The 27,978-nt window shown below is 41.0% G+C and overlaps 1 protein-coding gene across 1 annotated transcript in view; it reads left to right on the top strand.

Annotated features, from left to right (window-relative positions):
• LOC124615302 (multiple epidermal growth factor-like domains protein 8) overlaps positions 1 to 27,978 on the top strand; it is a 368,566-nt gene that overhangs the window by 86,017 nt on the left and 254,571 nt on the right. The window contains exon 7 of the mRNA XM_047143089.1: positions 25,831 to 26,112. Within this exon, the coding sequence (XP_046999045.1) occupies positions 25,831 to 26,112 (282 nt within the window). The remainder of the gene's footprint in view (positions 1 to 25,830; positions 26,113 to 27,978) is intronic.

Raw genomic sequence — 27,978 nt, 5'->3', positions numbered from 1 at the left:
TCATGATCTTTTCATGGACAATCAACATACAAATGCAATTTTTCTGTGTGAGAAATTCACAGCGTAATATTTCTTATATACTGTACGTAGATTGAGCTACATTTACCTACTTTGTGCTGTTGTTCTGAAATGCTTATAATTTTCCTATCCAACCACATAATATTCTTTGTGCCAATTTGACATTTGTTGCCTGCAACCTTGATGGTGTTGCAGTTTTAATGGCTAACTGTGTTAAAGTGTATCAGCTATCTCAGATTTCGTTTATATTTTTCTGTGCAGGTTTGCTAGACACTCAGCCACCTCAGATTTTGTTTATATTTTTCTGTGTAGGTTTGCTAGACAATCAGAGAAAGACATACTTTTTCCGCATGAAATATTGTAACTTTGGATCAAGGCAGTCAGGTAGCTGCAGTATTTCTTGATTTCCAAAAAGTATCTGACTCAGTACCACTCCTACGCTAGTTGTCTATTGTCAAAAAGTACAATCATACAGGGTATCAAATGAAATTTATGACTAGATTTAGGACTTTTGGTGGTTGGACTTAGCATGTTATCTTGGATGGAGAGTCATCATCAGATGTTGAAGTAACTTTGTGTGTGCCCCATGTAGTGTGTTTGGGTCCCATGCTGTTCAAGATGTCTAGTAATGACATTGCAGGTAGTATTAACAACCACGACTTTTTGCAGACACTCTAGTTGTCTATAATGAAGTACCATCTGAAAGAAGGTGCATAAATATTCAGTTAGATATTATTAAGATTTCAAAGTGGTGCAAAGAATGGCAACTTGCTTTAAATATTCAGAAATGTAAAACTTTGCACTTTTAAAAAAAAAAAAAAACTAGTACGCTATGGCTACAATGTCAGTGAGTCACAGTTGGACTTAGCCAACTCGTACAAATAACTGGGTGTAACATTTTGTAAGAATATGAAATGGAATGACCACATAGGCTCAGTCCTGGGTAAAGTAGATAATAGATTTCAGTGTATTGGTAGCATACTGGGGAAGTGCAATTAGTCTACAAAGGAGATTGCTTACATATCACTCGTGCCAGCAGGTCTAGAATGTTGCCAAACAGGACTAACAGGGGGGTTTTGAATGTATACAGAGAAGAGCAACACGAATGGTCGCGGGTTTGTTTGATCTGTGGGAGAGTGTCACAGAGATACTGGAGAAACTGAACTGGAAGACTCTTGAAGATAGACATAAACCAACCCGAAAAGTCTGTTAACATAGTTTGAAGAACTGGCTTTAACTGATGACTCACAGACTATACTACACTCCTCTACGTATCACACACACAGGGATTGTGAGGGTAAGATTACTACAACAATTACTGCATGCACAGAGCACTCAGTCATTCTTCCCATGCTCCATTCATGAATGGAACGGGAAGAAACCCTGATAACTGGTACGATTTGATGTACCGTCTGCCATGCACCTTACAGTGGTTTGCAGAGTATAGATGTAGATTTTTTGTTCACAACTTTTAATTCTTTGTAAGTTGGAGCCTGTTAAATGAAGAGCTCCAAACTGCTGCATTGGTATTTAATTTTTTTTTGTCAAAGTTTAAAATGTTGTATGTCAGTGAACAGTAGTGATAAATGATATTCATATTGGGTCCCCAGCTGGAACGTAACATTACCTAGACACAATATTTTGGTGGTCCACCTGGGCGCCATCTTCAGGTGAGTAAGCCATCCACTAACTTACTGGGAATGAAATCAAACCACAGTGGCGGCTCCTGTCTACACCTCCTGTAAGTCCACCAAGCGTGTGCTGACGTAACTGCTCTGTAGGGCAAAGCACAACAGTGGACCGGTGGTGAAAATTTGTGGAAATCATAAATCAATATCAAACACTGTTGTCACACCAGGTAAGACTACAGTGCTGCTTGGCTTGGTGAAGGATGATTTGGATTTGAGGAAGCTCGATGTCTACAAGATTCCCTGCCATTATGGGAAAGCCTATATTGGACAAAGGATTCGAACGGTTCAGGCTCACCGCATGCGGTTGGGGAACACTGTCTTATTGAAGGACGTAAAATTTTGTATGAAGAGACACAAGTGGTTGCCCCTGCGTCATTGTATTGGTACTGTATAGTGAAATAAGCCTTTGAAATTCCACTATCTGACAATATTATAAACAGATATAAGGAGTATCCTTTAAGTAAAAGTTTGAACCCTGCTTTGTTTGATAATAAAAAACAATAGTCTTTGTTTGGTCATCAAAAGGTGTCAACAGTGTTTGGTATTGATTTACCATTTTCGTGAGTTTTCAACTCTGGTGCACTAGAGCACATACATTTGCACCTGCGTGGTGATCCTACAGGTGGTGCATAAAGGAGCACTGCTGCGGTTTAATTCTAATTCCAGTGAATTAGTGCGACGGCATACTCACCTGAAGATGGCGGCCAGGTGGACTGGCAAAATATTGTATCAGGATGATTTTATGTTCCAGATGGAGACTCAATATGAATATCATCGATTACTATGCCAGGAAAGTTACGGAGCCACATCAAGAGCTTCTATGGGGAAGAGATATTTGAACTTGTCAGGAAGTTTGATAAACATCATAAGAAGAAGGGGAAGTTGCTGAGCGCCGTCACTTTTCTCCTGAGATGCTGGAATGAAGTCGTAGTACCTAAATTTGCCAGAATTGTTCATTAAATTTGCACCAAAATGGTCAACAACATTAAGAAGCATGCTGGTTTTGCCTTAGAAAGGGATTGCATCTATTTTACACTCAGACAACTGGATTTCATATCCAGAGATTTATTTTATTTATGTTTGGAAGTATCGGTGCTGCTGTCTGCTGCATCCTGGGAATGGATTGACAGTTTGTCCTGGGCAATATCAGACTGGGTCCATGCAAATGCTGTCAGTAGGCAATCTTGGAAGTTTCAATGGCTTTCTTTTCAGTTCACAATAATGGATGATGATACCCATTGACATGTTGTGATTAATCTCGCAACCAAACAGTTGGATGATGCTATGTTTGCAGTATTGGAAAAGGGATTAAATTTTGCCCCTGTGTCCAAGGAGTTCCCATTACTGAATTCATTTCCTCAGTTGAACAGGCATTGTTTAGGTTTGCTGAATGATCAAGCTGATGAAGTTAGGCAAGAGGTCTCAGATATGTTGCGTCAGGTGCCAACCCCATGAAGTAACATCTCCTCACTTAAAAGAGCTGCGATCTGGCCCATCAGAGAAGACCTGGATTTAGTAATTCTACCAGCAAGCAAGGACAGTGCAACAGTTCTCCTTTCACAGGATGATTATTTGTGTAAAATGTATCTTTTACTTGGAGATTTGGCATACCAAAGATTTTAGGATGATCCAAGTGAATGTATAAAATGCAAGATGCTTTCAATTTTGAAGAAGAGTTCATTATCTGACAGTGCTCTTAAAAAAACTTTAACCTGGTGTTGCAGTCCCACTGAGATTATACGGTTTGCCTAAGGCACACAAGAAAGCGATTCCTCTTCGCCCTGTTATTAGCAATTTGGATGCTCCTACTTACAACTTGGCCAAGTATTTAGCATCTTATCTCAGTCCCCATGTCGGAAAATGCGAATATCATATTTACAATCCCTTGGTTTTTGTTTGGTGTTTGAAGTCTTTGTGTCTCAATCCCGCGGATTTGCTCATTAGTTTTGATATGTCACTTTTTACCTTCCTCTTGAAGATTCTTTACAGTTAATTGGTGAAAAATAGCACAAAGAAACAACTAAGCTTTTATGCCATCTGTTGACGGTGACATATTTTTTATTTAATGAGAAATACTTTGAACAAACTAACGGAGTGGCCATAGGGAGTCTGTTATCCCCCGTAGTTACTAGTATGTGTATGGAAGATTTTGAGGACCCGATGCTGAAGATGACGTTCTTAAAACAAATTTATTTTTCGAGATATAATGACAATATGTTTATGGTGTGGACACATGCTTGGGATGCTCTGGATTGTTCCCTAGATTATTTTAATTGTCTGTATCCCAGTATTAAGTTCATTATGGAAGTTGAAAAGAATGGAAAACTTCCATCTTTAGATTTCTTGGTCTACAGGAGGGATGATGGGACATTAGGACACATAGGACACAGTGTTTACATAAGCCTGCGCATATGGAGCGACGTCTTCATGCATCAACTTGTCATACATCACACTAGTGCAAAGGGGTCTATGTACATTGGTAAAATGCCATCACAGATGTAGATTGTTTGACACAAGAACTGGATCATTTAAAAGCAGTATTCAAGCAGAAAGGTTATACCAACAATAAGATCTGTTAGGCTGTATAGATTGGACCTCCGCAGGAACCAACAGAAGGTACAAGCAAATTGATGGTGTTCCTACCTTTCGCTGGAAGTGTATCTTCAAAAATAGGAAGAACTTTAAAGAGATGTGATATTAAAAATGTATTCCTTCCACCAGCTAAGACAAAAGTGCTGCTTGGCTTGGTGAAGGATGATTTGATGCCTAGTGTCTACAAATTCATTGCCAATGTGGGAAAGCCTATTGGACAAGCAATTTGTGTGGTCCAGGGTCAGTGCATGGAGCACCATCACCATGTGTTTATTTCATCCGGAAAATCTGCAGTTTCAGAACATTGTCTTACTGAAGGACGTAAAATGTTGTGGGAGAGATGTAAGTGGTTGCCCCATTGTCGTGTTATTGGGATTGTATAGTGAAAGAAGCTATTCAAATCCAGCTATCTGACAATATTATAAACAGAGATAAGGGGTATCCTTCCAGTGAGAGCTGGAACCCTGCTTTATTTGACAATAAAAATAATGGTCTTTGTGTTGATCATCAAAAGGTGTCAACAGTGATTGATATTGATTTGTCATTTCCTCCAGTTTTCATCGCCGGTGTGCGGTCTTGCTTTGTGTGCTAGAGGCCAGTTATATTTGCACAAGTGTGGTGGGCCTACATGCAGTGTTTAAAGCAGCCGCTGCTGTGGTTTAATTTCAGTTCCGTCAAATTAGTGCGATGGCTTACTCACCTGAAGGTGGCGACCAGGCGGATTGCCAAGATACTGTGTCAAGATGATGTTATGTTCTGGCTGGAGACCTGACATGAATATTATCAATTACTATGCCAGGAAAGTTTATGGAGCCACAATAGGGGTAAAGCTGTAAAACTTGTCAAGATGACTTATCAGTCTTCATGAAGAAATAACAACCAGTCAGTTGCAAAATGAAAGGGGGATTTGGGATTTGGGGGGGGGGGGGGGGGTCGGTATCATGTATGTAACATTGGGGTTAAGGAAAGCATCTGGCTTGAAAACGTTAAAATTAATAATTATAATGTTGAAAAACTTCAAAACTTCAAGAAATGCATTAACTTCATAACAAAGAAGAAACAGAGTACCATCACCATTAACAGACAAGGAAAATTACATAGCCAGTAGTCATCTGGAATATCGAGCCACTTCTCTGTAAAGTTACCAAAACTAGGGGTCTGAAATGGTCTAGAAAATTTCTGTTTCTGAGTTGAACGTGTTCATTTTAAATGAATCCACCTTTGCAAGCAAAATTTTTAAAAATTTCTAATTCATCTAACAGGTCAAACATGTAGCCATTACTGACTTTGTCCAAAAGTTCTAAGTCTTTTAGTCTCAGTGGTGTGTGTTGGAGAAGAAGCAAATGTTCAACAAAAGTGGAATTCCCTTCTGCAAGAAGTTGTGAAAAGCTTAAGACCTCACAGCTCTGTTCCACCATGGTTACATGGTCTTCCAAAAATTTGCAAAGGTCTTCCATTATGTCCTGTTGTGAGCAGTATCAGTGCTCCATTGTTTGCTAGACATCTTGTGTCTTTACTGAATCTTCTGTGGGGAAGAAGTTACATCATATTCAGAACTCCGGTAACCTTATTAATAGACTGACATCACTTTGACTCAGTGAGTCGGACTTACTAGTAAGCTTTGATGTCATCTTGCTCTTCATTAGTGTCACCCTAATGTATTCATTGTCATTCATCAGTAGTAAGTTCAAAGCTGATATAATAGCGCTATTTCCTCAATCTGCATTTTATTCAACAGTGAATATTTTGAGCAAATTGACAGTATTGCCTCTGGTAGCAAACTTTTTTATGGAAGACTTTAAGGAGAGAGCACTTGATTTGGCAGAACATAAACTAAAAGTGTTCTGGAGATATGGGGATGATACTTCTGTAGTGTGGCCCCCACTGTGAAGAAGCATGGTAAACACTTTTTGCAGCATCAGAATTCTATCCATGAGAGTATCAAATTTACGATGGAAGTGGAGAAGGGCGGCTGTCTGCCATTTCTAGACATCTTGTTCAGATCTGTATTTGTGGGCGTCTAGCTGCCACCACCCGCCACAAACTTTGCTGCATTGGGCAAACGCTGTGTCTAATAGAGACAGGCTTGCAAAGGAGCTCAAAACACCTACAATCAATGTTCAAAGATAACGGATATTCTCCACATCTGTACCTCCCATATGTTGGCAATATTTCATCAACATTAGGCAGAATCTTAAAAAAAAAAATCATTTCAAAGTAATCTTCTGTTCACCAGCAAAGACATGTGCTCTCCTCAGTTCAGCAGAGGACGATCTGGGATTGCAGAAGGCTAGAAACTACGGGATCCCTTGCAACTGTGGCAAAGCCTACATAGGTCAGACAACGTGCACAGTGTGTGAAAGAGGCACTGAACATGATTACCACACTCACCTTTCGCAGCCCAGTAAGTCAGCCATAGCCAAGCATTATATCTCCACAGGACATTCCGTGGATTACTCTGCCAAGGAAATCCTGGGTTTGAGATCCTTCTGGGATTCAGTTGTTAAGAAATCAGTGGAAATACACGTAGCACAAGATCTTATTAACTGTGGTGTTAGCTTTCAAGTGGATAAGGTATGGGACCTGGTGATTTTATTAATTTCTTCAGAAAGAAAACATTTTATGATCAGTGACACATGTAGCAAAATTTAATTATTAAATATCGTTACATTCCATTCTTTTCCACTGTTTAAAATTTAGTTATTTTGTCTTCTGAATGTTAACTCTGCGCATGTGCATTCTGACAGAGAGCATGTCATTGATGGAAAAATATTTGAAAAGGTCATGTTACTCGACAGAGGTTGCTCAGATTGTGTGCTTTTGCGCATTTGTCTTTATGCCAGTTTTGGGTATAAAGGTCATGATGTGAACTGTCAGGGTCCAGTGCAAAACACTCACCTGAAGATGGCTAAATGATTTTCAGCTGAAATATCGTGGCAAGAATCAACATTATGTGGCTGCAATCCTGAAATTTCATGGAATATAGATCAGGATATTGTATAGAATGGGTGAGAGCTAATTACCTCTTCATGAGGGGTGGGAAGGAGACTGTGTAGGATGGTCCACAGTGATAAATAGCCTAAGTTCTGGTGAAGGACGTGGTTTAGTAGCTTCAGTCCAGGATGATACTGAGTGATGTGAGATTCCCAATTCGTAGCTGGTTCTTGGGTGGGGGGTGGGGGGGGGGAATCTGTCTGTAGACTAGGTTTGTAGGATAATCTCTGGCTTTGAAGGCTTTAGTGAGACCTTAACCATACTAGCGAGTGGAATTCTTGTCAATGCTGATGCACCACCCACAGATGACCACATGGGAGTGATTTTTTTTTTCCATGTGGAAATGATGACAGCTATCAAAATGCAGGCACTGTTGATGGATTGTGGGCTTTATGTGGACTTCATAGAGGTGGAGGCCACATCGAGGAATTTAGCATGTTGAGCTGAAGAGGACAGGGTGAAGTGAATGAGAGAGGAGATATTGAGGCTGTGGGGGAATGAGGATATGGTGTCTTGGGTCCTTGGAATTCTTTGTATACCTTCTCCTCAAAGGAGACATAGTTATGTGTAATGGTTTAATTAGTTGGATGTATTGGGATTAGATTGTGTGTTTGGAGTCGCAAAGATGTTGGATGAGATAGTCTTTCATAGGGGCAAGGCCATAGGCATAGAATGTGTTGGTGCATGTTGGGATAGCATTAGCAGGGGCAAGTAGGGATCCAGGTAGTAATGGGATGGAGATGTCTGAGAGTGTGTTGAGGAAGTGGTTCATGTCTTTGATGTGGGAGACTAGGCTACGGAAAGTTGGATGGAGGTATCGGTTGACAAGAGCAGCAGTCCCTTGGCGGGAGTGCAGTAGCTAGTGACAAACGTCCAGGGTTGGTGGGTTGATGGATTTTGTGAAGTTTATAAAAGGTGTGTGTGTGTGTGTGTGTGTGTGTGTGTGTGTGTGTGTACTTGTACTTGTACTTGTATGTGTACATGTATGTGGAAGATGGTGAGTTGTTGAAGTAATTAACAAGATGGATTCAGGGAACAGATTCTGTGCTGGATCGAGGGGTCTGAATAGGGATTGGAAGTTATACTGGAGTTCTGGAATGAGATCACTGTGGCAGGGCTTGTAGATGTATGAGTCATTAGAGTAGAGTTTTATTGGTCCTGGTAATCATATAGTACACAAATAGTACAGTCTGATGTAGGACAAGTTAATGTATGACAAAATATAATATTAAATTTGCATTAATTTCATTATTTCTACATTAAATGATCACTGAGTTACAATATATAGAGCAAATATTGTACAGAAATAAAGAGTAGATATTTTAAAGCAGAAAGAGCATGTACTGTACTGGCAGACTAATATTTGTATTACAGCAACATTTACATGGTAAATCGTTAAAGTTCTAGTAACATTTCTATGATACGTCGCTAAGGCAAAGACACAAATTGTTAGTGAACTTTGTGAAGGAACTTGTGGAGGCTATAGAAGCAGTGATGAGTCAAATATGCCTTAGCAGTTGACTTGAAATTTGCTAGGTCATTTATTGATTTAATTTGTGGGGGAAGTTTATTATAAATAACTTTCCCATAATACTGGATTCCCATTTTATTCAGGGTGGTGTTGGTAGGCTCTAAATGAAAGTTTCCTTTTTGCCTGAGTTGCTGTGACTTACCAAACGGGAAAGCGCTGGTAGATAGGCACAATAAAAAACACACACACAAATTTCAAGCTTTCGCAACCCCAGGTTGCTTCATCAGGAAAGAGAGAAGGAGAGGGTAAGGAGGGTAAGATGAAAGGATGGGGGGTGTAAGGGAGAGGGTAAGGAGTCATTCCAATCCCGGGAGCGGAAAGACTTACCTTAGAGGGAAAAAAGGACAGGTATACACTCACGCGCGCAAGCGCGCGCAAGCGCGCGCTCGCGCGCACACACACACACACACACACACACACACACACACACACACACACACACACACACATCATCCGCACATACACAGACACAGATCATCCGCACATATACAGACACAGGCAGACATATCAGTGTCTGCCTGTGTCTGTATATGTGCGCAGATATATATGGACACACACACACGCACACACACACACACACACACACACACACACACTCACTACTACTGGTGATTAAAATTGCTACACCAAGAAGAAATGCAGAAGATTAACGGGTATTCATTGGACAAATATATTATACTAGAACTGACAGGTGATTACATTTTCACGCAATTTGGGTGCATAGATCCTGAGAAATCAGTACCCAGAACAACCACCTCTGGCCATAATAACAGCCTTGATACACCTGGGCATTGAGTCAAACAGAGCTTGGATGGCGTGTTCAGGTACAGCTGCCCATGCAGCTTCAACACGATACCACAGTTCATCAAGAGTAATGACTGGCGTATTGTGACTAGCCAGTTGCTCGGCCACCATTGACTGGATGTTTTCAATTGGTGAGAGATCTGGATCTGGAGAATGTGCTGGCCAGGGCAGCAGTCGAACATTTTCTGTATCCAGAAAGGCCCGTACAGGACCTGCAACATGCAGTCGTGCATTATCCCACTGAAATGTAGGGATTTGCAGGGATCGAATGAAGGGTAGAGCGACGGGTCATAACACATCTGAAATGTAATGTCCACTGTTCAAAGTACCCTCAATGGGAACAAGAGATGACCGAGACGTGTAACCAACGGCACCCCATACCATCACGGCGGGTGATAACGCCAGTATGGCGATGACAAATACACGCTTCCATTGTGTATTCACCGTGATGTCACCAAACATGGATGCAACCATCATGATGCTGTAAACAGAACCTGGATTCATCCGAAAAAATGATGTTTCGCCATTCGTACACCCAGGTTTGTCGTGAGTACACCATCGCAGGCGCTCTTGTCTGTGATGCTGCGTCAAGGGTAACCGCAGCCATGGTCTCCGAGCTGATAGTCCATGCTGCTGCAAACCTCATCGAACTGTTCGTGCAGATGGTTGTTGTCTTGCAAACATCCCCATCTGTTGAATCAGGGATCGAGACGTGGCCGCACGATCCTTTACAGCCATGCGGATAAGATGCCTGTCATCTTGACTGCTAGTGATATGAACCCGATGGGATCCAGCATGGCATTCCGTATTACCCTCCTGAACCCACTGATTCCATATTCTGCTAACAGCCATTGGATCTCGACCAACGCGAGCAGCAATGTCGTGATATGATAAACCAAAATTGCGATAGGCTACAGTCCGACCTTTATCAAAGTCGGAAACGTGATGGTATGCATCTCTCCTCCTTACACGAGGCATCACAACAACATTTCACCATGCAACGCCGGTCAACTGCTGTTTGTGTATGAGAAATTGGTTGGAAGCTTTCCTCTTGTCAGCACATTGTCAGTATCGCCACTGGCGCCAACTTTGTGTGAATGCTCTGAAAAGCTAATCATTTCCATATTACAGCATCTTCTTCCTGTCGGTTAAATTTCGCGTCTGTGGCATGTAATCTCCTTGGTGTAGCAATTTTAATGGCCAGTAGTGTGTATATATACATGGAAGTGGGAGGATTTCTAGCTTTTTAAAGAGTGGTTTACAGGTTTTGTTCCATTTTACACCTTCCATTATTCTATAATTCTTTTTTGTAGCCTAAAGAGCTTTTGGCTAAGAGAAGAGTTGCCCCAGATAATAATTCCATATTTCAGTTGAGTAGGTGTAATACACAGTTTTCAGAGAATCTTTGTTGCAGCACCCCTCCAATACTCTCATTAAGTAGCATGTAGTGCTTAGTTTCTTACAGATTTTTTTCAATATGCGTCTCCCATTTAAGATTATCTTGGAGCCATACTCCCAAGAACTTAACATTGTCTACATTCTGAAGGTCTTTGTCAGATATCTGAATCTGAACAGTTTGCCCACCTTTTTTTGCAATATAGAAATGTAGTGCCAGTGCCTTACTTGCATTTATTACCAATTTGTTGTGACTGAACCAGTTTGCAATATTGTTCAGTATCTCTGTTGTAGACTTCTGAAGCATTTCCATTTCTTTCCCACTACTAGCACACTTGTATCGTCAGCAAACTGGATGATGATCGCGTAGAATTTGTTTAGGTCATTCACATATAACAGAAATAGATGATGTCCCAGAACTGAACCTTGTGGCACTCCATATTGAATCGTTTCATAGTTTGAATAGTGCTGAGTGAGTGTGATGAAATTTTGATGTTGCCCTTCAACCACTTGTTTACGTCTGCTTAGGTATGACTTTATCCAGTTGTTGGATGTTTCACTGATCCCCATGTTGTTAAGCTTAGGCAATAGTTTTGTGTGATCTGTGATATCAAAAGACATATTCTAATGACATTTTCACCATTATCTAGTTTCTGAAGTACTTGTTGTTGTTGTTGTTGTTGTTGTTGTTGTGGTGGTCTTCAGTCCAGAGACTAGTTTGGTGCAGCTCTCCATGCTACTCTATCCTGTGCAAACTTCTTCAACTCCAGGTACCTACTGCAGCTGACATCCTTCTGGATCTGCTTAGTATATTCGTCTCTTGGTCTCGCTCTGTGAGTTTTACCCTCCATGGTGCCCTCCAATACTAAATTGATGATCCCTTGATGCCTCAGAACATGTCCTACCAACCAGTCCCTTCTTCTAGTCAAGTTGTGCCACAATTCCTCTTCTATTCAGTACCTTCTCATTAGTTACATGATGTATCCACCTAATCTTCAGCATTCTTCTGTAGCACCACATTTCGAAAGCTTATATTCTCTTCTTGTCTAAACTAGCTATCAACCATGTTTCACTTCCATACATGGCTACACTCTGTACAAATATTTTCAGAAAAGACTTCCTGACACTTAAATCTATACTCCATGTTAACAAACTTCTCTTCTTCAGAAACACTTTCCTTGCCATTGCCGGTCTACATTTTATACCCTCTCTACTTTGACCATCATTGGTTATTTTGCTTCCCAAATAGCAAAACTCCTTTACTACTTTAAGCATCTCATTTCCAAACCTAATTCCCTCAGCAGCACCTGATTTAATTCGACTACATTCCATTATCATCGTTTTGCTTTTGTTGATGTTCATCTTATATCCTCCTTTCAAGGCACTGTCCATTCCATTCAACTGCTCTTCCAGGTCCTTTGCTGTCTCTGACAGAATCACAGTGTCATCGGCAAACCTCAAAGTTTTTATTTCTGCTCCATGGATTTTAATTCCTACTCCAAATATTTCTTTTATTTCCTTTCCTACTTGCACAATATACAAAATGAATAACATCGGGGATAGGTTACAACCCTGTCTCAGTCCCTTCCCAGCCATTGCTTCCCTTTCATGTCCCTTGACTCTTATAACCACCATCTGCTTTCTGTACAAATTGTAAATAGCCTTTTGCTCCCTGTATTTGACCCCTGCCACATTCAGAATTTGAAAGAGAGTATACCAGTCAACATTGTCAAAAGTTTTCTCTAAGTCTACAAATGCCAGAAACGTAGGTTTGCCTTTCCTTAATCTATCTTCTAAGGTAAGTCGTAGGATTAGTATTGCCTCACATGTTCCAACATTTCTATGGAATCCAAACTGATCTTCCCCAAGGTCGGCTTCTACCAGTTTTTCCATTCATCTGTAAAGAATTTGTGTTAGTATTTTGCGGCCGTGACTTATTAAACTGATAGTTCGTTAATTTTCACACCTGTCAACACCTGCTTTCTTTGGGATTGGAATAATTCACGTAATAGTTCAAAAATTGCTGTATCAGTTGATCGGCCTTTCCTAAAACCATGTTGTGCAGGGCTGTCTGGGATGCCATCTATTCCAGTGGAATGATTCACTTGTGAAGTTCTGATAACTGACAGGACTTATTTCTGGGTTGTTGGGAGGAGAAACAATGAAGCAGGCTTTATGTTGGTATTTACAGATGATACTGGGCAGTTTGTATTGCAAGGTTTGATTTCAACGATTAACTGCTCACTTACAGCAATTCAAGTTATTATTGGAATTATGAGGAAAAACATTGTCAGTTTGTTGTTTCACTTTATTCCATACGCTTTTATTGTGTTGTAGGAGTTATTTATTTAGCAGTCATCTGCCATTACTTTAGCTTCATTAATCACTTTTTTAAACGGCATTTTATAGTTCTTGAAATATGGAAGGAATTCATTGGGTACTATGGAAGACTTGGAGATCTCATATAATCTTTGTTTTTCAGCAAATGACTTTTTTATACCTGTTGTCAACCAGCAATTTTTTCTGTTAAGCTTACTACACTTGATTTTCTGATTTTTAGTTGTAAATGACATGTTAAAATAATGTGTAACTATATCCATAAATATGTTGAACTTTTCATATGTGTTTTCGTATCTGTACACTTCAGTCCATGTTTCCTTCTTTAGTAAACTGATGGCTGAAGGTTCTTCGTATTTTTATTGTTTCTGTTTGGTTAATTAAGTTCAGCATTGAAGATATTTCAAGAAGCTGTGCATAGTGGTCATTGACACCTGGTTGAAGTGTCTAGCTGCATATTCATGGCTTTCCTTGTTTATCAGTATCATATAAATAATGGTACTGGATACACTTGTAACTCTGGTAGGGGAATTTATAATTTGGAGCAGGTTGTATATTGCACAAATAGCCATAGCATCCAGAATGATTTTTTCACTCTACAGTGGATGTGCACTGATAAGAAACTTCCTGGCTGATTAAAACTGTGTGCCGGACCGAGACTCGAACTTGGGACCTTTGCCTTTCGCGGGCAAGGGCTCTACCAACTGAGCTATCCAAGCACGACTCACGCCCTGTCCTCACAGCTTTACTTCTGCCAGTACCTCGTCTCGTACCTTGCAAACACTACAGAAGCTCTCCTGCGAACCATGCAGAACTAACACTCCTGAAAGAAAGGATATTGCGGAGACATGGCTTAGCCACAGCCTGGGGAGATTTCCAGAATGAGATTTTCACTCTGCAGTGGAGTGTGCACTGATATGAAACTTCCTGGCAGATTAAAACTGTGTGCCGGACCGAGACTCGAACTCGGGGCCTTTGCCTTTCGCACGATTACAAACAAACCTTTTCCCTTCTTAGTTTAAATGCATTCCATGCTTCGTGTGCAGATTTTGATGCAGCTTGCTTAGATCCAGTACATCACACTTAGCATGTTGATAACAGTTTTAATGTTTGTTTTTTGAATTTCTTTGCTTACTCATGAACTATAAATTAGATCGTGCCTATGAGGCAGTGTGGCAACTACTGTGTTTCTGTATTTGTTAGCTTGTAAAAAATTCTGCAGCATTTTCGCGCAAACCTGTGCTTCACTTTTTGCCACATCATTTGTATCCATTATACAGACGGTAAAATCATTTTCCTGCATTAATTTTGTCTGAGAGTTAGTGTCTACAACATTTTTACATTCTGCTCCTGGTTTCACTACACTAGTTACTGCTATGTCGCGATTTTTCTCACAGAGCATTCTGGATAGATTTCTGCTATGACTGTCTGTTAGTAATAATACATTACATTTTTGCACTGTTTGTTGTTTACATTTTTGCAAAAACACTCTTCATTTTAAGTCCACTGATTTTTACAAGTTCATTATCGTTTGGAGAGTCGTTAACACAGTCACTTGTTTGTAGAACTTGGTATTTGTGTTTATCGAAAAATGTGATAGCTTTATCACAGTTTGTTGTTCTTTTTGCTTTTGGAAAACTATCTTTATAAAACACTTTTATCCACTTGGTTTATTACTTTTGACTTGCATCACTTTACTTGGAGTTGGCTTCGATTGTAGATCCCGATTTTCTTTCTTTGGTGATTCAATATCACTTCTTAAAGCACTGACTACGAATTGTAAGCTTTCAGTTCGTTCTTTTAACGTTGTTATTTCAGCGTTACAATTCTTACAAACTCCCATAGTGCCTAACTATAACTACAGGGTCTACATAAAGTCCCGGAACACTTTCAATTCTTTATTGCACAAGAACCAAACATTGTATAGATATCATACATATGTCATTTTGAAGAGAAACCCTGAAAGTTGTTTTTTTTTTTTTTTTAATACCGCCACAGCGTAGTTTTGTAATTTGCCGACAGTTACCGCTAGTTGCAAACGTGGCGAGTTCAGTTACGGTGTGAACTTTCTGTGTGTATGAGTTTGACAAAAACAAATATGCTACAGCTGTTCAACGGATGTTTAGAACCAAGTACAGTAAGAAGCCACCAACAAGGAAGGCCATTTACCACTGGCACAACAAATTCATTATGACAGGCTGCTTGTGCCTGGCAAAGACAAGTGGACGTCCCAATGTGAGTGAAGTGAATGTGGAGCGCTACATTCATAAGGAGTCTAAAGAAATTGGTGCATTGTGCATCCTGTGAACTCGAAATGGCTCCAATGACAGCGTGGAAAGTCCTGCGACAGAAGCTGTCTATGAAACTATTCGTGGGTACCTGAACATGGAGCTGCCACATCGATGGATCGGCCGTGCTACAGAAGGGGACAACTGTTTCATGAAATGGTCTCCCTGATCACCAGATCTCACTCTGTGTGACTTTTTTCTGTGGGGACACATTAAAGATCTGATGTATGTACCGCCTCTACCACTTTATGTAGCAGAGTTCTGGGAGAGAATATGCGAACCGACTGCCACAGTTGACGATGCCATGCGGGGACGGGTTTGGCAAGAATTTGATTACTGTATTGATGTCTGCCGGGTCACTCATGGTTCACATATGGAATGTTTCTAAAAAAAAAAAAACCTCCAGAGTTTCTCTTTAAAATGCAGTATGTATGACATCTGTACAATAAATAATTGAAGGTGTTCCCGGACTTTACGTACACCCTGTATTTCTCAAATTATAATCACACACTTTTACACTCGCAGCCATCTATTCCAAGTGGGTGAGCCTTTGTCTGCGGGGAGGATGATTAGATCAGGGTCCGACTTGAGGTTGTTGATTACAGCTCTTTCTTCCTGAACTGTATACTTGTTCATGTGTATGATTGCCTTTTACTTCAAAATGCCATTTGATTAGAGTGTAGAACAATTTTACCGTCCACCTTCACAAGTTTATTGTGTAGTCTTGTTATCTGAGTAATTACTTTTGCCTTTTCCTTTCTATTCGTGTTCATACCATCATTAAATTTATGGGCGTCAAATTATTTAGCTTGGATATTGAAACATCATTACAGTCTCGTTGGTGTACATTTGTATTGCCAAAAATGCTCCCCACTCAGAGTGGGCGAATTCAGAATTTACCTAGTTAGTTGAAAAAGGTTGGCTAGAGTTACTATTATCCTGCATCTAGCTGGCACTCGGGTATTCTGCTGCTGCTTTCTATGAAAATTCGTATTGTTTTTTTCCACCTGTACCTGTATTAAAATATTATTGGAACATTATTATATCTATAGAGTTTTAGGTATTGTCGTATAGTATTAATCCAGTTATTCGTGTTCATTATATCCATTGTGAAGTCCAAGCCCTGCAGACAAAGTTCTTTATCAATGTCTATAATAAATATACAGTAGGTCTAACTGCACCACAGTGCTATGCTAGGTGGTAATTAAGCAATCAGCATAACAGTGACATAAAACTTCTCACAGTTTGTAAAGTAATTGCTCAGCAGTAAGAGTAATCATTCTTTGAATGAAATGGGTCTGTCCCCTAGTAGATGGCTCGTGCCTCACGGAAATGTCCTTACAGGTGTAGAAAAACATGTTTATATCCATAGAATTTAGAGTACTACACAATGTAACAACTTGCAAAATAAATATGTCCATGAGAACAGCATCTAAAAGTTCATGATGGTTCGTGCTACTGTTACATCATCCATTGAAGTCCAATACGTGACGCTGGGTTCCAAAGCCCATATCACAAATCGTTATGTGTTGGTAACTTGTAACATGGTATTATTTAGCAAACTTATCTATAGCAAGACCCCATCTCTTTGGTATGATCTACTGACTCCCTTTCCTCAGGGGGGCTCATGACTCTTTCATGAGTACATGTGTGGCGAGTGCAGGGCACCAAGTTATTGCAGCACTACTTCCTTTCCTGTGCTGCAGTCTCTCATCTTTGACTATCCTCCTTTTTGTTGCTCTTTTTCTCTGGTGGCAGCCTTTGATGTTAACCCGGCTATTCCCTAGGTTCTGCTTTCCTTTCTTGGAATATTCTTTCTTTCACAACCTTTTGGCTGGAGTAATTTGTGGCAACCTTCTGAATTTGACTGTCATTCTCCAGTTTTTTTGTGCTGTGGACCAACTAGGGAAAAAATACTGTATGCACTGTTAACAATCATCTTCTTACAATACATGCCTGGGGGTCTTATTTGCACTTTAAAACCAATGCAGTAGCTAATTTGACATGGTGCAGTCATTGTGTCCCCTTTTGGCTAAGCTCCCTGACAACACAGGAATCACACTTTTGATGCCTGAGCTGCTAGGTCCCTATCCAGGCCAAGCAGTAGATGCTCATCTTCCTAGGGCATCATGCCAGATAGCCTTTGCTGTGGCTGGGTGTCCTTGATCGAAGTAGGTGGCATCAGGGTGGACATTTCGCACATGAAACATAGTAAATTACATGAGAACAATGACTGTTCTTATTCGACCATCTCTTCAAATAGGATTCGAAACTTCATTGTGGGCAGTTACAGTCCTACTGCATTCTCTACACTTGCTACCCAATGTGAAGGGGGACAAGCCAGACATCTAGGAGTGAAACAATTTATTCAGTAGTTAGTGTGTACATGAACTGATGGTATAATTTTACTGCAACAAAGCCATTATTTTTTGGGGAGCATATTGAAGATAAATTTGCAGAAGTTGAGTCATCAGGAAAAAAGTGCAACAGATTGCTATTGATTAAAGCATCTTCAGCTGCACAATCTACAGCTCTTCTTTGTTAATGACTGGGTGACATACCAGCGATCATTGTCCCACTCAAGACATTCAGTATGGTTCAAGGAATGATCTTCCACTAAGATCTTCCACTCCACACAGATGAGAAGCTACAGATTAATCTTGAGTAATGAGGCATACATTCTGTCTGACACATCTGGAAGGGTCCCAAGGATAATAGAATCGGTACAGGTGCCTTTATCTTAGCCTTTGAAGGGTGTCATAATGTACAGGTGTGATGTGATACCTTACTACCCACTGCCCATGAGGTGCTTTTGATGTTTGTTCTTTGGTTACATGTGCAAGGCAGACCCTAAATGTGGTAACTGCGGATGATCACTCTGTGAAGGTAGTCCTTGAGAACAACCACCTTTGTGTGTCAATTGCACAGAACGGTATGCTGTATGTTAACTGGTTTACCCAGTCTTTAGGAAGAAAATAAAATTCAGGAACGTAAATCTTTGGATCTCCTGTCATACACTGAGGCAATATGAAAGCTTACATCCTGCTGATATGACATCCAGTTATGAAAAAGTCATAGCCACTACTCCCACTACCTGAGTTTTTTTCAAAACTGGGTCTTCCACCACCCTCCTCTCTTGTGGTTTCTGTGGCAATGTCTTCAGGGACCACTGGTGACAGGGCTCCCCGTCAGAACACCTCTCCCCAGAAACCCATAGATAAGAGGCCTGACACTAGCCAATGGCAGGAGGACTCGCAATGGCTGACTGCTCTGTCCCCAAACTTGTCGTGGATAGGCCCTCGTAAGAATGTGAGACACCAAAGACTGTGAAAGTGAGGCGGAAGAAGAAGAAGAAACTCCTCCGGTGACTCTGGAGGCACCAGGTCATACCGTCGGATTCTGAAACAAAGCTCATTGATGGGGTTCCACCAGCACCAGTGATCCTGTAGCATGGCCAGTCCTGGTAGCCCTTTAAGCCTAACCAGGACACTCATAACATGTAATCATTCAGTGGAACTGTAATGGGTATTACCATCACCTGCCAGAACTATAACACCTTATTTCTTCCTCTTCTGCAATTTGCATTGCTCTACAAGAAACACATTTCACTGATAAACATTCTCCAATGCTCCATTGTTATTATGCAGCCTGTTGGAACTGTGCTGGCCCTAAGAGGGCATCTGGAGAGGTCTGTACATCGGTTCGCACAGATGTGGTCAGTGAGTGTGTCCCCCTCTGTACCACATTGGAAGCAATAGCAGTGTGAGTGTAAATGACATCAGCAATCACCATTTGCAGTTTACACACCTCCAGGTGGACCACTTGCCTTGAGTTGACCACCTTAATCCAACATCTCCCCTCCCTCCTTTTTTTCCTACTTGGAGTTTTAATGCACACCACCCCCTGTGGGGAAGTACCTCTTTGTCTGCAGAGACCTTCTACTTGACCAGCTTCTTACTGACCAAGATCTATCTCCTCAATAATGGTACTCCTACCCACTTCAGTGCCACTCATGGCTCCTTTTCAGCTATCAGTCAAAGAATCTCTTCCCTCAGTCTTGTGGCTTCACTGCATTAGTCGTCTTTGTGACAGTAACCACTTTCCAGTGATCCTATTGCTTCCTTGCTGTTGGCAAACTGTCTGTCAGATTGGGTGCTTTGAAGAGTCATCTAGCAGTTATTTGCCTCTGCTGGTGACGTTGCCTTCTAACAGTCCTGTCCCCTCAGTACAATAATAGTGAAGATAAATATTGATATTTTAGTTTTTTGACACTTCTGTCAGTGTCAGCTGACGTGTAAATGTACATTGTTGTAAGAAGAAAAACAGAGTTGTTGATAGACAGTTCCTAAGTTGATTGTAGCAGTAGTTAACAGTCAGTAAATATACTCATCGTGATTTTTTGCAGATATTGTAGGTTTGATATGATTCCTCAAGAGGTCTTGGTATTTCCAGGTTTATGAATGAACGTTAACTTGTTAACGATTCTTTATCCTAGGTTGCTACTCACCACATAGTGGAAATGTTGAGTCACAGACAGGCACAACAAAAGACTGCTAAACAAGTAAGCTTTCAGCTAAAAAGTACTTCTTCTGATTTACACACACACACACACACACACACACACACACACACACACAAATGCAACTGTCATATGCATGACCACTGTTTCTGGCTGCCAAGGCCAGACTTTGAGCAACTGCACATGATGGGGCAGACAATCTGAGTGGTGGGGGTAAGGAGGAGGGTGGGGGTAAGGAGAGGGGGGGGGGGAGGGAGGGAGGGATAGCAGGGTAGGGATGGGGAACAGTAAATTCCTGCTTGTGGGAGCAAGGTAGGGCAGGTAGGTGTTGTCAGGAGGTTAGACAGAGGGCCTTGAGGTGGGGGGGGGGGGGGGGAGGGAGGGGGGAAGGCAGTGGAAGAGGAGAGAAATAAAGAGACTAGGGTGTGCTGGTGGAATGAGGGTTGTGGGAACGTAAGATATGTTGCATGGAGAGTTCCCTCCTGCACGGTTCAGAAAAGCTGAAAGAAGGATCCAGATGGTGTAGGCTGCGAAGCAGTCATTGAAATGAAGAACATGGTGTTGGGAAGCATGCTTAGCAATTGTGTGATCCAACAGTTTCTTGACCACAGTTGGTCGGTGGCCACTTATGTGGACAGACAGCTTATTGTTTGTCATGCATACATAGAATGCAGCACGTTGGTTGTAGCTTAGCTTGTAGATTACATGATTGGTTTCACAGGTAGCCCTGCCTTTGATGTGATAGGTGATGCTTATGATTGAACTGAAATAGGTGGTGGTGGGAGGATGTATGAGAAAGGTCTTGCATCTAGGTGTAGTACAGGGATATGAGCCTTTTGGCAAAGGGTTGGATGCAGGGTTTATGTTAGGATGGACGAGGATATTGTGTAGGTTTGCTGGGCAGCAGACTACCACTGTGGAAGGGATGAGAAGGATAGTGGGTAGAACATTCCTCATTTCAGAGCGCAACAAAAAGTAGTCAAAACTCTGGCAGAGAATGTTGCTCAAGTCATGGGTGGTATTGGGTCATGAGTGGAACGCTCCTCTGTGGCCAGACGGCGGGAGGTTGGGAGGTGGTGGGTGACTGGAGGGATAAGGCGTGGACAATCTGTTCGTGTACAAGGTTGAGAGGGTAATTATGGCCTGTGAAGGCATCAGTGAGGCCCTTCAAACTTCGAGAGGGACTGCTCCTCACTACAGATGCAGCAGCCACAGGTCAGTAGGCTGTATGGAAGGGAATTCTTGGTATGGAATGGGTGGTAGCCATTGAAGTGGAGGTATTGCTGGTGCTTGGTACATTTGGTATGGACATAGATACTGATGTAGCCATTGAGGAAGGTGGCTTGATGGTTTGAGGAGGACTAGGTGAAGCAAATGGGGGAGATGATGTTTGGATTCTGGAGGAATGTTGTTTGGCTTTTTATCCTAGTACATTCTTGGACTCAACTCTGTCAGTAATATGATTCTCTTCATTTCCTGATAAATGACACAGGTTTAAAATGGTTACTTTCACATTAACAATAAATGACACCAGTTTAAAACGGTTATTTTCAAATTAAACACTATGTTTAAGATTTACTGATTTTTATATTTCTTCTCATATGTATGTATCTATCTCTTCATAAGTTTGTATTCTCTTCTTGTCTAAGCTGTTTATTGCCCATGTTTCACATCCATACGTGGCTACCTTCCTTACAAATACTTTAAGAAAAGACTTGCAAACACTTAAATCAATATTTGATGTTAACAATTTTCTCTTCTTCGTAAACATTTTCCTATCCATTGTCACAAAATTTTTTTATGCTTACCTTTTACTTATTGTGCATGGTCTCCTTCGAAATGCTCTCCTTCACAGTAGATACACTGCTCCCAATGCTGTTTGCGCTTCCAGAAAAAATCTTGGTACGCCTCTTGCTGGATCGCGCAAAGCGCTGCCTGCGATTGTTTTTTAATCTCATCTATCATTGCAGATCTTCGTCCTTTCAGCAGGGTTTTCAACTTCGGAAATACAGAGAAGGTCCACAGGAGCCAGGTCTAAAGAGTACGGCGGATGAGGCACCACATTGATTTCATTTTTTGTGCAATAGTCTTGCACCAACAGGGATGAAAGTGTGGCTGCATTATTGTGATGCAAAAGCCATGAATTTTGTCACCACATTTCAGGCTGTTTCCTTCTCGCATTTTCCCGCAGGCATTGCAACATGTTTCAGTAGTATCCTGTGGCACAAATTCATGATGAACTAATTCTTCAAAGGTCTTGCAAAACCTATCCCGACCCATTTGAATGTTGAACCTTGGTCTCAACATCATAACTATAGACCCACATCTCATCACCAGTTATAATTCTCATTAGGAACATCTTGTTCTCATTTGAATGATTTAAAATCTCTTCACAGATTGCAAGGCAAAGGTCTTTCTGGTCTGACTCATGGGCCTAGGGACGTACTTGATGGCAACACAATGCATTCCAATGTGCTGTGTCAGGATTTCATGCCATGATGCAACTGAAATTTTACATTCTTCTGTAATGTCTCAGACAGTCAGTGTTCGATTGGCATGCATAATTTCGTTGATGTTCCTGATGTGAGTGTCATTGGTGACGTTGAAGAGTGCCCTGAACGGGGTCATGTTTAACTTCGGTAAGACAACTTTTAAACCATGTGAACCATTTTTAACACTGAATATGGCTGAAACACTTGCCATCACAGGTTTCCTGCATCATTTAGTGTGTCTTGTAAAGATTTTCTTGAGTTTCAAACAAAATTTAATGCAGACGCATTGCTCCTCTAGCCCTGCCATCTCGAAATTCACAAACTGTGCTGCACAACATTCTGCTCAATACAGCAGTGAACAATAACTAAGAGACATAGAACAATGAACCTTCTGGCAGTTACACAGTAAACACAGATGTATGCAGGGATGTCAACTGCATTTCGCTCCAACATACCATTGACATGAAATTATGAATTTTCTGGAATTTTTTGAATAGACCTCGTACATTTTATATCTTCTCTTTTTGGGGTGGCATCAGTTATTTTGCTACCCAAGTAGCAAAACTCATCTGCTACTTTCAGAGCCTCATTTCCTAATCTGATTCCCTCCGCAAACAAATGATTTAATTAGACTACATGCCATTATTCTTGTTTTGCTTTTTTTAATGTTCATCTTACATTGACCTTCCAAGAGAATATCCATTTCAAATCCTTTGGTGTCTCTGACAGAATTACAATGTCATTGGCAAATCTCAAATTTGTTCTTAACATGCTCCTTCTTCTAGTTTCATAATTTCAGTGATGCCAGATACATGTTTCTGAAAATATTAATGTCTTTGCATTGCTGCTCCCTGTAAAGATGATATATTGAGTTGCGACAGGCACAATGAAAAGACTACTATGCATTAAGCTTTTGGGCAAAGCTTTCGTCAGATAAGGATACACACATGCATTCGCACAGGCAAGCACACCTCATACACACATATGACCACAATCTCTTGCTGCTCAGGCCAGGCTGAACTGGAACACATTGAACGGAAGAAACAATCTGTAGTGGTGTGGGGAAGGGTGGTGGGGGTGGCATAGCAGGGTACGGATGGTGCAAGAGGAACAGTGTGGCAAGAGGAAACAGTGCTGCCTGGTGGAATGTACAGGGAGTAGAGGTGGCAGAAAAGGTTACCTGATGCAGGAGTCTGTTGGGGTGGGAGGGAAGCGGAAAAAAGCGAGTGGAAAGAAGAGGAGCAGAGAAGGGGAAAAGATCGGCAGGTGCATTGGCAGAGAGCAATGCACAGCGAGGGTGAGGGATCGTGAGTTGGCAGGAGATGATATGGCAGAGGGACAGAAATTGTTGGGTGGACAGTGTGGGAACAGTAGGTTACTGTAGGTTGAGGACAGGATGATTTCAGGAGCGGAGAATGTCTTACAAGGATAACTGCCATCTGCACATTTCAGAAAGGCTGGTGATGGAGGGGGGGATACAGATGGCCCAGGTCATGAAGCAGCCATTGAAATCAAGCAGGTTATGTTCAGTTGTATGTTGTGCAATAGGGTGGTACAGCTTATTTTTGTTCTTGATCACAGTTTGTTGGTTGCCATTCATACTGGTGGAGAGCTGGTTGGTAGTCATACCATTATAAAACACTTAGCAATGGTTGCAATAGAGCTGGCACATGAAATGGCTGTTTTCACATGTAGCCCAGCGTCTGATGAGGTAGGATAAGCCTGTAACAGGACTGGAATAGGAAGTGCTGGGTGGATGGATTGGGCAGATCTTGCTCTTGCGTTTTCCACAGGGTTTGATCCCTGTGGCAATGGATAGTGTTTGGGAGTGGTGTAGGTATGGACTAGGATGTGGGTCAAGAGTAGGTGACAGAACGCCACTTTAGGAGGAGTGGGAAGGATCTTGGGTAAGATTTCGCTTATATTAGAACATGATGATAGATAATAAAAGTCCAGAGGAAGGATGTGGTTCAGTTGTTGCAGTCGTGGATGGTACTGGGTGACGAAGGGGGTGCTCCTTTGTAGCTTCTTTCTGGGATGGTGGAAGGGTTTGGGGTGTGTGGGCATGTCACAGGAAATCTATTTGCAGACCAGATCTGGTGGATGGTACCTGTCTGTAAAGGCCTTTGTGAGACTGTCAGCATACTGGGCAAGGGAGCTGCAGATATGCCATCTGTGTGTGGCTAGGCTGTATGAGAACGATTTTTTGATGTGGAAGGGATAGCAGCTGCCAAAATGCTGATACTGTTGGTGTTTGGTGGGTTTATTGTGGACAAAGGTGTGGATGGAGCCCTCTGAGAGGAGGAGGTCGCTGTCCAGGAAGTTGGCATGCTGGGTTGAGATGGAACAATTTAAGTGGATGGGAGAGAAAGGGTTGAAATTATGAAGGAATGAGTATAGGGTGCCCTAGCCCTGAGTTGAGATCATGGAGATATCATTAACGAACTGGAGCCAGATCAGTAGTTTTTGGTTTTGGGAGGCTAGGAAGGTTTCCCCAATACGGCCCATAAACAGGTTGGCATATGAGGATGCCATGCAGATTCCCATTGCTGTGCTGTGGATTTGTTTGTATACCTTCCCTTCAAAGGAGTAGTAGTTGTGTGTTAGAACATAGTTAATAAGGTGTCCGAGGAATGAGGTTGCGGGTTTGTAGTCTGAAGGACATGGGAGATGTAGTGTCCAATAGCATCAAGACCATGGGCAAGAGGTATGTTCATGTATTTAATGTGGAGCATTGGTGAAAGAAGTGGTTGGTATGGTTCATGTGGGAAGCTAGATTTTAGGCTTTTAAGTTGAAGGTGTTGGTCAGTATTATGAATTTGCTAGGTATTTTATGAATGTATTATTTGCCAGTCTCAAAGGTAAGCTAAGAGAATGTGTTTTTCTTTGCCATTTATTTTCCCTTTCCATGCTGCTCCTGTGGCGGACACTGTATTATGTACTCCTGCACATTGGTGCTTGAGTTATTTACCAGTGCCACATAATTCCTCACATCTTCATTTATTCTATTCAGTGTACTTTCATTAATGTGTAGTGATTTTTTGATTTTTTAGAAAGCAGTTTTTTAAAGAAGTGAAATGAGCTTAGAAATGTTTAAACTTTGTTGTGCTCTGCTTTCTTTTCTTTATAGAAATAGGTACTGAAGTAAGAATGTTTGTTATTTCTGCAGATAATCCAGAAGATGAACAGTGGTCTGAGATACATGCACGTGGTGGAAAGGAGCTAGATGTCCGAATGGTTGCACATACAACTGTATACCACCCACAAACAAACTCTTTGATTGTCTATGGAGGCATTGTGGTAGGTGTTGCTCGTTTCTCAAAGCTGAGTGATAGAATGTTTTCCTTTCAACTGGATAGCAAGCATTGGTCAGAGGTTCATTACCCTCGGGCCCATCTCCGTGACACCTATGTTCCACGGGAGAGAGCATTTCATACAAGCACTATTATAGGTATGTTGAATCTTATATGTTGGTCAAATTCATACATATTGTTAAAATATTTGTTGCATCGTAGTCAGCTAGAAACTTAGATAATAATTAATATTCAGATTGTACGTTCTGTGTAGATTATTTATCATTGCAAGATATTTGTTATTTGTAAAAATGTAAATATATAAATATTTATCTGCAGTGAACTGTCCTCATTAAGTGTTAGAATAAACTGTGATGTTATTGGCAATCGTACTGCCCCTACAGATATTTCTTTCATTGCATTGGTAGATTATCAAGATGTTTTCTTTCTTTTCTATACATTCATGAGAATGGAATAATGGTAAGAAGGGAGATGTTAGAGAGATTAAGACGGGGAGAGAACGGTGAGAAGAATGAGAAGAAATTAAGATCAATTGCCCATAGAATACATGTGAGAAAAGAATTGCTGAAGTGAAATTCCAAAAGGAAGGACTGATGGAACAGAATAGAGCAAAAACACCAGTGAACAATAAATACATGTAAAGCTAGAGACTGTGAGATAGTTAGAAAAGAGCAAAAATTGTGGAAAGATGGGTAGAATATTTTGAAGACATACTGATCATGATCCTAGATATTAAGATGTCTGTTGGAGCAAGAGGAGCAGGAGCATCATTGCACGAGGTGGAGTCAGGTATAAACGGATTGATAATATGCAACTGTCATAGTTGGTGTAGCCTCAGAACTTACAAAATACGGTACTCATCCCGTAATATGCAAAACACGTGCACTAATAACCAACATGTGGGAAAATGAAAGCGAGGCAGAATTTTGGAAAACTGGTGTAATGTACCCTATGTATCACAAAGGAGAAAACTTAACTGTAGAGGTGTAGTATTACTAAGTAAAACATGCAGGATATTTACAGAAGTACCGAACGAAAGGATAAAACAGTTCACTGAAATATCTTCGAAGAGCATCAGTGTGGTTTTGTGACAGAGTTAGGAGGCCTTGGACAAACTGTCACCAGTCAAATGCCATAAAAATTATTAATGTAGCACCAGTCTACACTTTCTTGTTGTTGATTTTTAACAGGCATTTCATAATGTTAACAAACATCATATGAAGCACCAAAAGAACTGGACATCTGTGGTAGAATGTGCTTCAACTTTGCAGCTGAGTTAAACAGAGCAATTGTGTCTTTGCAGTTCTGCTTAACCTATAGCTTGATCAGAGTAACAAACTGATTAACTTGGTCGTGTCTTTAGACTAGTTGAATAACATGGTTATTATCTGGTTGACATAATTGACTCATAGTGGCTAACTATCGTGAGCTGCTGTTGTCATGTCCCATGAATAATAAAACATTGTAAACAATTGTGTATTTGCTTGTCTTTTACACTGTTACACTGAACAAATAATAATAATAATAATAATAATAATCCTGGTGGAGGTCCGGGAAAAGAATAGGCCTCCGGTATGTTCTGCCAGTCGTAAAAGGCGACGAAAAGAACAAACCACTAATAGGGCTAACCCCCCTTTTAGTGTGATTAGTTGGTTCAGGACAGAACTAATGAAGCCTCGGACAAGCACTGTCATGGACGGGGACAACGCTTGAACCCTATGCCCATCCACAACGGTAACGACACTGCTAGCCACACGGAAAATGATTTAAATCCAAATACAGGTGTTTTGCAGGATATGCTTCCTGCAACCACCCTAGAAGGAAAACAAAGACAGAGGATGAGATGGTCAGATGAAGTTAACCGACACCTCATGTTCTGTTATTACCAAGCAACAAACTTAGGAACCAACACAGCTGGATACAGATCACAAGTATACACAACATTTATTACCAGATACCCAGAATTAAAATTTTTAACAGAACAACGACTAGCTGATCAGATC

This window comes from Schistocerca americana, chromosome 5, assembly GCF_021461395.2.
Source record: "Schistocerca americana isolate TAMUIC-IGC-003095 chromosome 5, iqSchAmer2.1, whole genome shotgun sequence".
NCBI classification, from domain to species: domain Eukaryota; kingdom Metazoa; phylum Arthropoda; class Insecta; order Orthoptera; family Acrididae; genus Schistocerca; species Schistocerca americana.
Note: the sequence above shows the minus strand (reverse complement) of the source record. Positions and strands in the feature narration are given on the sequence as shown.